This window comes from Meles meles, chromosome 10 (genome assembly GCF_922984935.1).
Source record: "Meles meles chromosome 10, mMelMel3.1 paternal haplotype, whole genome shotgun sequence".
NCBI lineage: Eukaryota > Metazoa > Chordata > Mammalia > Carnivora > Mustelidae > Meles > Meles meles.
Window position 1 is genome coordinate 82,010,652 of NC_060075.1, and position 12,910 is coordinate 82,023,561.

Consider the following 12,910-nt stretch of genomic DNA (forward strand, 5'->3'; position numbering starts at 1 on the left):
CACATCTTTAAATAACCTCTGGTTAGTGCTCTTTTAAAACGTCCAACTTCCTTTCCAACCACCCTACCTTCATACCTGCTGCTTGTCTCTGAACAGATGACTGTCTCTCCTATTACAAAAGAAATAGACACCAATAAGTAGAACTGTCTCAGCTTTCTCATCAAGTTGTTCTGGTTATTTCCGTTTACCCCAAAGCTTTTATATTTTCCCTCCAATCTCTATGGGGGAGCTATCCTCCCTTCTAGCCATGGATTAGGCTTCCCCTGGGTTATGCTTATTTCTTCATGCGTTCCCCACCTTCATGTTTGAATACAGGGGGTGAGCAGGAACAGCCCTGATCTAGAGCTTCTGAAGGACCTTCCTCCATCAATACAGTACATGTTCTCCCCTGAATTTTCAGCATCTCCTTTTCTACTTGTTATTCTCCTTATACATGGAAAGATGCCTAAATCTCTCCTATTACAAAAGAAAAATAAGGGTGCCTGGGTGGCTCAGTTGGTGAAGCGTGTGACTTGGCTTAGGTCATGATTTTGGGGTCGTGGAATCGAACCCTGTGTTGAGCTCCACACTCCGTGGGGAATCCACCTGCCACACTTCCTCTTCCTTTGCCCCTCCTGGTGCTTGTGCTCTCTCCCTCTCTCAAATAAATAAGAATCTTAAAAAAGAAAAAAGAAAAATAAGTACTCCTTGTTCTTCGTTCTTTTCTAGGTACTCTGTGTTTTCCCTTCTTTCCTAGATTCTACACTGTTTCTCTCATTTTCCTTACACATAAGGTTTGGATAAATTTCTCCCACTTTATTTGATGACTCCAAAACTACATCCTCTCTCTGGAAATTTTCCTCTTCTCTGGGTTTTGTCATACCACTGCTCTTGGATTCCCTTCTCTTTTGCTACTACTCAGATCCTCTGTCCCTTCTTTAAATGTAATTTTTCAGAGTTCCAGTACTGGGTATTTCCTTCCTTCTGTACACTGCCCTTTGGGAGTCAGACATTGACTTACCTATGTTCTCTGTATACACTGGAAACACCAAATCTTTATATTCTTATTGGAATTTCTGAGGACTCCAACCCAGGTATGTTCAATTGCCTACACATGGATCTCTCAGACACATGTCTAATTGAACCAATAAAAGCAGACACAGTCATGTTCCTCTTTCTCCTGTGTGTATATCAACTTGTCCTATCATTTTTTTTTTTTAAAGATTTTATTTATTTATTTGACAGCGAGAGATCACAAGTAGGCAGGGAGGCAGGCAGAGAGAGTGAGAGGGAAGCAGGCTCCCTTCAGAGCAGAGAGCCGGATGTGGGACTCGATCCCTGGACCCTGAGATCATGACCTGCGCCGAAGGCAGTGGCTTAAACCACTGAGCCACCCAGGCGCCCCTGTCCCATCATTGTTTAACTGAGGAACTCCGTGAATCATCCCCAAATTCCACTCACTGTCTACATCCCGTACTACGTGAAAGCTTGTTGTCCACACTTCAGATTTTTTTTTTATAAAGGTTTTATTTATTCATTTGACAGAGAGAGAGAGAGAGAGAGATCACAACTAGGTAGAGAGGCAGGTAGAGAGACAGGAGGAAGTAGGCTCCCTGCCGAGCAGAGAGCCGGATGTGAGGCTGGATCCCAGGATCCAGAGATCATGACCCGAGCTGAAGGCAGAGGCTTAATCCACTGAGCCACCCAGGCATCCCCAGGTTTTTTTTTTTTTTTTTAATTGAGCTCATAGTTTCTTATACTTAGCCTCTCCTCCATTTTTCTCTCTTCTCTTACTACCACTGAGCTGGTTTGAATCCCTCTCATTTCTTACTCATCTAGACTTTCCCTTCTTATTTTTTGTTTTCCCTCTGAGCCACTATCCTCTTGGCTATCAGAAAAAAATGGTTTCATCATGTTGATGTACACTCGCTGGAACTTGTTACTCTCTAACTTCGCCTTTCCCATGATCTCCGCATGATTTTGGGAATACAGTCCCAAATACAATACAGATGCTTGGGAATGTTATTTAAGACCCTTGCTCTGGCCCATCTGTCTGCCTGAATTTTGTCCCTGCCATGCCTGCTCCCACCCGATGCCGTTTGTTGAACTGACCTGGACTCCAGCCATTTGGGCTACTTGTAGTTGCTGCATGTGCCACGTTTTGTATTCGCTCTGCCTTCACTTTTTCTTACTTGCCTTCTCAATTTTGTCAAATTCCACTTGTCTTTCAAATTTCACTTCAAGTAGCTACTAGCCCACAGAGCCTTCCCTGTCTATCTCCCTGCCCTACTACCTAGTAAACTCTAAGTGATTCTCTGTTGGTCCTGAAATGTATCCCACTCATGGGATTCAGGACACACTACCCCAAAACATGATACTGAATATTTTAAGCTGAAGGAGTTTGAGAAATGGCGTGTGCATGAAGGACTTTCTGACCTTCCCCTCACAGGAAGCTTGCCTTCCCTAGACCCAGGGGAGAAGAACAGTCTTATCTCTGAAGATAAGGGACAGAGAAGACTGTGAATGAATAGGCTTTCTTAAGTTCCCCTAGTTTGCAATACTTGGTTCACACTCTTGTCTCTGTATTTTTTCCTGCTTTCCACTCTTTGTCGGATTAGCATAAGAGTGCTCAGATTTAACCATTTCTTTGGGTCTGCATTTCCTTATGAAGGTTCTCTTGTCATGTAAAATATGTATAAAATAGATGTTTTTTTTATCTATTTTTTAGATAGATATTTTATCTATCTATAAAATAGATGTAAAATATGTATAAAATGGTTTCTGTTTTTCTTTCTTAACTGCCCTTTGTTATAAGGGCCGTCTATTGTCCAAGTATTATCTAAGTTAAGAACTTAAAAAGGTAGAAGGAAAAGATATTTTTCTTCCCCTTCACCACCATGTTTTTGTACTCTTCTGCCTTTTTCCTGCCAGCTCTGATTTCAAGACCAACCACATTGTAAGGCATATATCTTTCATTCTACACCTGACGTTTTTAGTATCTGTTGAATGGGTTAACAGCAAACAAAATCTTCCTTGTGGAGTCCTGTGTTAGTTTCTTATTATATGAAAGGGATATATCCTCTGTAATTTTCTCCAAAATTTCGTAGTAGCTTCTGGGGATATTTAATAAAATAGGGCTTACTGAGTATATGTATGTGCGTGACAGTTTACCCAGAAAGAGAAAGACTGAGAAAGAATCTGCATGTATGAGTGTTTTCCGTCGTGTAATTTTCACTTTCATGATGAATGGGAACTTTGCTTATTTCTTGGCCATTATAATCTTCAGTTCCAGGTTTGAAAGGCATAGTACTTATGAATTTTAGGAAAACCAGGTAACATCCCTTATCTATGAAAAATTATCCTTGCTCCCCTGAAGTGTTCTTGACAGTTTGTCATTGGTAGCAAGGAGACTGGATAGGTCCTCCATTGTTTTCAGCCAAAACAGGTTAAACTCGATGAACTTTAGCAGTGACAGTACACTCAGGTATCAAGTTAGAATGCACATTTTGGATCACTTTAGCATAAATCAGAATTCAGGCATGAGGTAAGTTTTTTGTTGTTGTTGTTGTTTTTACATATATATTCTTTGTGTCTTAGTTTCTTAGCTAAAGGGATATATAACACTTTTTACTGTTTGTTGATGTTGGGAATTATTTTTAAGAAGAGCTGATTTATTTTCTCTGGGTCTTAGGACTTGTTCACTAACTGCTTGGAGAAATGAGATAGTCTGATGTGAATTAGCAAATGGCATCAAGGGGGCACCTGGGTGGCTTGGCCAGTTATGCATCTGCCTTCGGCTTAGGTCATGATTTCCAGGTCCTGGGATCCAATCCTGCTTCAGAATCCCTGCTCAGCAGGGAGTCTGCTTCTCCCTCTCCCTCTCCCTCTCCCTCTCCCTGCTCCTGCTCTCCCCCCCCCCCCCCGCCTCAGATAAATAAATAAAATCTTTAAAAAAAATGGTGTCAGTGCTCTTTGCTCCTGCCCACTCCCTAATGTAATTTATTGTTCTGAATGGAAAAATGGAGCACAATTGTATTTATCTAATAATAGTAATAAGGATATTAGTAGTTCGTTTTATAGTATTTTTCAAATGGATTATCAGGAAAGAAGGATTTACTTTGCCATTCAAGCTCCTTCTGGCTGAATTAAGAATCACATTGACCGGAGACAGATTAACTGGAGAAAATCAAATTTAATAGCATACCTGTGGGGAATCCATACAGACATGGAAATTCCAAAGGCGTTTAGGCTTATTTTATGAGCTGAGGAGGGGAGAGAGGTCTGAGGATACAGAGGTGAGAAAGACCATTAGCAGGAAGGTGAGAGGAGAGTCCCTATTAGGGAGATAAGTTTCTTAGGTAAAGAAGAATCTCTGTTCATAGCTGTCTTCCTTATATAAGTAGGCAGTTGAGGGGGAGGTAAAGAGCTTTTCCTGAATCTACTGGGTTTTGATTGCCTTTGACTCAAAATCATGTTCTTGCCAAAGTGACTCATCTCGGGCCCATCTTGGTGGCCTGCACTTGGCCCCTACAATACACACCAGCGTATAAACAGCAGGAAGTATAATATTAGAATAATGTGACAGCCTTCATTTAATGGTTCTATAAATTTCTTTCCATACTCTTCTCCTGTTTTATTTTATTTTTTTCTTGATAATTAAAAAAAATTCTTGATAATTATTTACCTTTTAAGGTTATATTTATAAGCATGGGTCATAAATATTCTTCCTTATCTTCATTTGTGTGAAAGTATCACCAGCTTTTATGTATTTCATTAGTTAACTAGTTTGCTTCACATGTGAGTCAAACCTCTGTGTTTTTCTTTAAAGCATTCCATCCTTTTTCTGTGACTGACTTTGTTTTCCTTGTACCTCTTTAGTTTATCAGTTTATTATCTTTTGTGTGTTCACCTGCACCTCATTTAAATCCCTTTTTTACATTATGCTCCCCCTGCCACATTTAATTTTTTAAATTCTATTACATTTAAATATATCTGACAAAAAGTTGGTAACATTGTAATTCTCTTGGAATTCTTATCTTTCCAAGGAAAAGAAAGACAAACATGGTTAAATCTCATGATGGAGCACTTATGAAATACATAGTTAATTTTTAATACAACACTTTCCTAAACCACTCTTAGGTGTGGTCTCTTAAAGGTGAGAGAACACTTGGTCCTAATAAAATTTGGAGAAGTAGAATAAATAGGCAACAGATAGATACACATGTCATACATATGTAGAGAGAAGTTCAAATTCAAATATAAGTCATTTCCTATCATTCTTACTAGTGTTTTCTTACATTTGCATGGGCAGAAAAGAATACATATCATGTGTCTTTTTATAAATATGGATGAATAAATGCAATATATGAAGGGATTACAAGCTATATTGATTTGAATAAGAAACATTGTGTGCTCTTCGGTAATATCTTTAATGACAGGAAGAAGTAAGACCATTGATTTAAGTTTTCCTAAAATGTCCTGATATCTGTAACTTATATTTTAATATCTCCATTTCATTAATCTGAAATATATACATGCAAAGGATTTGAACTGAAATCTTTCAATCATAATTTTAATGCTCAGAAACATTCCTTTAAAACATCATCCTTGAACTAAGAATTCAAATCTAAGATTCTGGCTAAGGAAATGAAATACTTTTGAGCTTTAAGCCCTAAGATATTTGTTGCTTCATAATTCATAGTGGTTAAAGCTGATGATATTCTATCTTTTAACAAAAAAGGGTGGTCAAATATATTATGGGATATAAAGATAATGGAATATTAAGTGGCCATTAAAATGCAGTGTTTATAAAATATTTGTAATGGCATGGGAGAATATTTATCATATGACCTGAAAGCAAACAGAGATGTGAATTTTACACAATATGCTTTCAACCATGTGAAAAAATTTTAAAAGACCAGAACATATAAAAATGTTTGGTGGAATACATCAAAATATTCCCAGTGGTTATCCCTGGGTGATGAAATTATGAGAAATTTAAAATTATTTATGTTTTCTTTTTTCAAATATTCTATATGTAGCACACCTTGGTATTATATTAAGAATACTTACAAGCTAAAGGGTAAAGTTTAGTTTAGAATATTCTATTTTTTTAGAATATTAAAAATATTTAGAATATTCTATTTAATACAGTAACTAATTATATAAATATATACTATATTATTTAATATAGTAATTAGAATTAATTATTAATAGAATTCTCATAAAAATTAAGGAAACACGTACCCTCATATTGTACAAGACATCGATGGCATTTTCTTTTAGTTTTGTGGCATCTTAGCATCCTGAGAAGTTGACCACTGAAGATTCATTGGTTTTGTAATTTGAAAGCATGTTGGGAGGGTGGACATAGTAGGAACTTGGACGGGGAAGAAAAATATAAAGCCGATTTAATGAATTATCTACAGTACGAGTATAGTATGTGTGTAGTTTCAGTTTGCCAGAGATCTGATAGAACATTGTCTTCTGATTTCTGCAGCATCAAGTCATGGGTGGATAAAATGCAGGAAGACCTGGTCACACTGGCGAAAACAGCAAGCGGAGTCAATCAGCTGGTCGATGTGAGTGACATCCCAAGAACTGTTCATCTTTTCCTTGATTTGAATGCTGTCCTACCTTCTAGGAACTGCACTTCTATATTATGAATAGGACATGATTTTTCACGTGAATTGGGTAGTGGGATCAGACAAGGAGTCTTGATACTGCTAGTTGTTATTGTTATTGTTACTATTATTATTTTTTAAGATTTTATTTATTTGAGATAGAGACAGAGTGCGTGTGCGAGTGCAGGAGCAGGGAGCAGGGGCAGAGGGAAAGGGAGAAGCAGACTCCCCGCTGAGCAGGGAGCCCAGTGCGGGGCTGATCCCAGGACCCTTAGATCATGACCTGAGCCAGAGGCAAGATGCTTAACTGATGCTTAACTGGTGCCCTGATACTGCTAGTTATTGTAAACAAAAAAATGCCATTCCTAAACAATTCATGTAGTGTTCTCAACACACATTACTGCTTACCTACAGCCTCTCCTTAGATGAGTTCATGTGATGTGTAGATTCCCCTAGAACTCATCTTGGGGTTTTATGTTCCTGTTCTTCAGAGTATATTTTAGAATCTCTCACGCAGTGGTGACTTGAAGTCCTGTGATGGATTCTTTTGAATATCCTCAGTGGGAACACATGTTCTTTCTTTGAGGGTAGATTTTATTTTTAAAAATGGTTGGAAAGTGTTTATAGCCATGTCTAGAGACTAGAGTGAGTCATTGAGATAGGTAATAAAGATTTTTGTGCAAGAAAAGAAGACACTCTAAAATATGGTTTTTCTTACGATTTATGAAATGGCTATGAGAGTCACTCCAAAATGATTCTTGAAAATGATAGCAACATATAAATGATAGTATAGCATCTTAAATAGATTATTTTCCCCAGATAAGAGTGTTTATATGTGTAGGTTTCATAAGACTTATTAAAAAATTGTCATTTCTTTAGAGTCTCACTACTTCCATTCCAGTTCTAGCCACAATTTGAAAGTACTTTTATCTTGTGTTCTTAGTGATACAATGAGACCTTTTGTTTTCCAAAAATGTGATGAGTCACAGAGGTGAGATATGGTATAAAAGTCAATTCATGGAAGGTATATGAATATTTATCATAGGAATATATGTATGTTAGTATTCTTCCCTGGGAGACACTGAAATGTATGGTTACCTCATGTATGGATCAAACTTTATGAAGAAACATACCAAAGTATGTTCGAGAAACTTAAGTTTTTGTGAGATGAGATAAGGAATATGGAAGTGAAAAGTGTTCTTTCTGAATAACAGTGACTAAATGTAATTCTAATCTACACTTATCAAGCACAGATTATGTCTCAGGCTTTGTCCAGGCTGCCAAAGGCTGACAGAGAGGCAGTTCCTCTCTGTAGAGGACCGACACCATAGGACTCAAAAATCCCCCTTCGGAGTGTGAAGGTTCCTGAAAACTACTGTAACCTGATGCTTGGGGTCCTCAATGATTGTCCTTATAGAAAAAGGTGTTAAAATGTCAAGTTGGACAGGATAATAAAGTGAGCCTCTGTCAAAGTGATGGAGTTTGTGGAAATGAGAAAAAAATGAGAATTGGCAGATTCTGATTAGAAGTTACATGACTTTCTTTATTGACAGCTTGAGATTAAAAATAAACTGCTCTTGGGAGCTCTTCTTCCCTCCTCTCCACTGTTTCTCTAGCCTCAAAAACCACTTTCTTGGCTGACCTCACTTCTCCTTTTGGTGTTCATCTGTGAACCGTTTTATTGAACCTGCTTTTTGCAATGAATCACTTAAAAAAAAAAACAACTCACCTGATTTCCATTATGGTTTATCAAGTATAAATTACTAAGAACAATGCAAATCTTGAATGAATAAATGGCCTAGTCTGAATTAGGATTAAAAAAATGGAATGGACAGGAAGAAAGAAAATCCCCACAATGTTCTATTTATGAGACATGTACCTAATAAAGTGACAATTAAAAAATACAAATAAAAAATTGTATATTATGTAACAAGGAGCACAGAGAGAGAGAGAGTGAGCAGAATCTATTATTGGAAAAAGAATTTAAATACTGAGACACATGAAGAGTGTTATTTTGTGTAGATAAATGATTCCATATGCCCCTTTCCTTTTGCTTAGAAAGCAAAGGTCCATGATGGGAGCCAAAGTGTTGTGTTTCTTTTTCGCCATGAAAACCTAAAACACAGAGTAGCTGAAGGGCACCAGAGTTGAGAGTGAACTTCATGCAGAGTTTGGGGTTATTAGATGCACAGTGAGGATCAGAAGTTGAATAGAGAAATTTAGCAGATTCCTAGGTTGATATTTAATATTGTAGAAATGATAGTTTTTTCCAAATTATGTAATGGAATTGTTTCTACTGGCATGAGAGAGTACAGCTAAGTTTTTACCTAAAGGCCCAGAAACAGCTCCAAGGAGGCAGCATAGCTAAAATCAGACATCTTTCCAATTTTATAAAAATGGTTCCTTTTTTTTTAAAGATTTTATTTATTTATTTGACAGAGAGAGATCACAAGTAGGCAGAGAGGCAGGCAGAGAGAGAGAGAGAGGAGGAAGCAGGCTCCCTGCCGAGCAGAGAGCCTGATGCGGGACTCGATCCCAGGACCCTGAGATCATGACCTGAGCCGAAGGCAGAGGCTTAAACCACTGAGCCACCCAGGCGCCCATAAAAATGGTTTCTAGCATCCTCAAACACTAGCCCAGGGAGGGTTGATAATGATTAAGGCATTGTGTTAATTTAAGGTGGACATTGTATTACTTTGATACATTTATGTATTGCAGTATGGTTATAATGATATCTGTCACATTACATACCTTTAATACATTGTTAGTGTCTGTTCTTAACAAACTGTACACAGACTTTCAGATTATTTCTTCTATTTCTTGAAAAATGCCTTTTATATTTTAATGGGGGTTGAATCTCCAGAAGGCTTTGAGTGGTATGGCTGTTTTAACTATTTAATTCTTCCAATCCATGAGCACAGGATGTCCTTTTATTTGTTTGTGTCTTCTTTGAAATCTTTCGACAAAGGGAAGACATTTTATTACTTTTAAACATAAACACACTGGGGTACCTGGGTGGTTCAGTCGTTAAGCTTCTGCCTTTGGCTCAGGTCATGATCTAAGGGTCCTGGGCTCTCTGCTCGCATCGGGCTCTCTGCTCAGCAGGGAGCCTGCTTCCCCCTCTTCTGCCTGCCTCTCTGCCTACTTGTGATCTCTCTCTTTATCAAATAAATAAATAAAATATTAAAAAAAAAGGAAATAAACATACACACACACATAGACATACATATTCCTGTAGCTGGCAAATGGAGAGGCTGATCATTATATATTAATGCAGAGATAACATTTAACAAATAAAGATGGTCTAAATCTTAGAAACAAAGTTCTTTTTTTTTTTAAGGATTTATTTATATATTTGTCAGAGAAAGAGCTCCAGCACAAGCAGGGGAAGAGGAGGGGCAGAGAAGGGAGAAGCAGAACCCCCAACTGAGCAGGGAGCCTGATGCAATGTAGGACTCTATCCCAAGACCATAGGACCATGACCTGAGCCGAAGGCAGACATGTAACTTACTGAGCCACCCAAGCGTCCCGGAAACAAAGTTTTTAACTTTATAAAACATTTACCAGCAACCATTTTCTCATATAATAAGTTGATAAAATATTTCATGTAAAGATATACTTAAATTTCAACCAGTATCTAAATTATCAGGTATTCTGAATTAATAGGTTCTAGAATAATGAATTTGTTTTATGAAAAAGATTTTTTTGGGGGGGGAGAGGGAGAGAGAAAACGTGCACACATGTTGAGGGAGGGGCAGAAGAAGGGGGAGAGATTTTTTTTTTTTTAGGATTTCATTTATTTATTTATTTGAAAGAGAGAGAGAGAGAGAGAGAGAAAGAGAGCAGGGGGAGGAGCAGTGGGGGAGGGACAAGCAGACTCTGCTGAGCACAGAGTCCCATGCAGGGCTTGAAACCAGGACCCTGAGATTATGACCTGAGCCAAAATCGAGAGTCCAGTACTTAACTGCCCCAGCCACCCGGGAGACCTTGAGAGAGAGAATCTCACACAGGCTCCAAGCCCAGCTCCACCCAGATGCTTGATCTCCTGACCCTGATATCAAGACCTGAGCTGAAATCAAGAGTGGGCTTGATGAACTGACTGAGCCACCCAGGTGTCCCATGAAAAACTTTTTAAAAGATAGATTGATAAGTATAGACTACTGTTTGCTTTTCTATAAAATCCACTTCTGTATGTTCAAAAGAGCAAAACAAAATAGAACTCTGCAAAGAGGTCAGAGAGCCTCAGATGCCCCACTTGAGTGTTGCTGCTCCATTGAGGGGGTTGGTGGGGGAGCAAATCATGACTCTGCAAGCAAATCACAAGCATCTGGGAGTTTGTTGTCTCTTTTGTTCTCTTTCTTTGCACTTCTCCCTTTCCCTTTAGGAATCCAAGTCTTTCTCAGGGCCTCCTCTTTATTACCCAAAAAAAAAAAAAAAAAAAAAAGGCTGATGGTTATCCTTCACATTAAGTCTATAGTAACTCTTTCATCTCTAAGCAGAACAAATTTGATACTAGGCAGCTGGTATGAAGACTGTATTTTGAAAGAGGTAGAGTTTTTCCAAATAGGTCATTCCAAGTACATCTCTTTTCCTGATGGGGGTCAGATGGGGTGGTGGGGACCTACAGAACCGTACTGAGGTGAGGTACGTGATGTACCAAGGACACAGAATTGAAGGAGGCACCAGTGTGGAGAGTCGTCAAGTGAGTGAGGAGCTCCTGAAATTTTGTATCCTGGGTGACTGGGGTCCTGACTTGACTGGGGCCCAGGGACAATAAGGCCTGACTTGCTCTATATCTTCTGCTCCCTATGGCTGGAGGCATAGACATTTGCAGCCTTCTGGACACCACACTAATCCCAAGCCTCTCTGCTACTTTTTCTTCCCTGTTCCTTTCCCATCCTACATATGATATCAGGTTCTCTTGCATGTTTTTTGGTTTGTTTTTTTTTTTTTTTGAATGCTCTGTAAGCTTCCCAGATTCATTTTGTGTTTATGGAAGGTGCACTGACTATTCCTATATTTATTCCTAACAATATATGCATTTTGAAATCTCCGCCCTCATTACCTGACACTGCTCCGTAGTCCACTTCTATTTCAATTCTAATGCTGTGTTGATGGTCCCGGAGTCCACACTTTTTCTTAATAGAGATTATTGTATCCTTTTAGCTTCCTAAGAGAGTTGAAATTATGCCTGTCACCTTGTTTTAAAGCTTTCTCCTTAACTGCAAATTCTTTTTGGTCTTCGACATGTTTGGCTAGAATATGCAAGCATATTTAAGAAAATTTGTGGATGGGCGCCTGGGTGGCTCAGTTGGTTAAGTAACTGCCTTCGGCTCAGGCCATGATTCTGGAGTCCTGCATTGGGCTCCCAGCTCCACCGGGAGTCTGCTTCTCCCTCTGACCTTCTCCTCTCTCATGGCCTTTCTCTCTCTCTCTCTCTCTCTTAAATACATAAAATCTTTAAAATATCCCCCCACCCCAGAAGTGTATTTTTGAAGATAAAATCATTCTACAGTGGCATCATCATAGAACTTGCTGGTTTTTGATTCACTGCTGTGATTTCATAAAGTTATGTTAAAATCAATACCTTCACATTTCAGTATGCTCTCAAAGCTGTCAATATGAAACGTGTCTAAATATTGAGCATTCAGTACTCTTAATTAAGTTAGTATTTACATAAGTGTTCTAAGTGAATAATTTCATTAGTAACTCGTGGTATTAAGAGACTGATGCTTTTAATTTGACATTATGGTCACGTCACTTATGTCAATAGAATATTCATTTTCTAGGTGGTGGAGAGTTTAGTATATTAATCTGTTTACAAAGGAAGATACTCCAGAGCAGAATGTAATTAATCATTGGTGATTTCAACTTAGGGAATCAGCAAGGTGCAGAGACAACAAGGACTGGGATCTTCTTTTCTCCTCTGGGGAGTGCTACTAAGTAGCTGGTTGGTGTCAGATGTCCTGTTACCTGCTTGTCAAGTGAGATAGAGTCTAACACTCTCTTCCTTACAGAAATGGTTTAGGGGTAAAAGGGAATATGGAAACCTGAAAGCAATAAAAGATACTATGGAAAAGTTAAATGCTTACTGCATGTTAAAATGTAGCTTTATGTTCATATTCCTTTATAAAAGTAATAATTTATAAAAGTAATAGAACTATTTTTTGAGAATAGTATAACTAATTTTCAGATACAACTATTTATTGCCATTTCACATTCTGGTTTTATTTATAATTGCCTTATTCTCTCAGTGATGAAATGTAACCAAGTGAATTGCCATACTTGCACGGGCAACTTGAGATTAT

General features: G+C 38.2%; 1 protein-coding gene across 10 annotated transcripts in view; it reads left to right on the forward strand.

Annotated features, from left to right (window-relative positions):
• CACNA2D1 (calcium voltage-gated channel auxiliary subunit alpha2delta 1) overlaps positions 1 to 12,910 on the forward strand; it is a 502,406-nt gene that overhangs the window by 84,500 nt on the left and 404,996 nt on the right. For all 10 annotated transcript variants that reach the window (XR_006820510.1, XM_046020734.1, XM_046020735.1 and 7 more), the window contains exon 2: positions 6,479 to 6,560. Coding sequence is in view for 9 of the 10 variants with exons in the window: in XM_046020734.1 (XP_045876690.1) it covers positions 6,479 to 6,560 (82 nt within the window). In the remaining variant the exon portion in view is untranslated. The remainder of the gene's footprint in view (positions 1 to 6,478; positions 6,561 to 12,910) is intronic.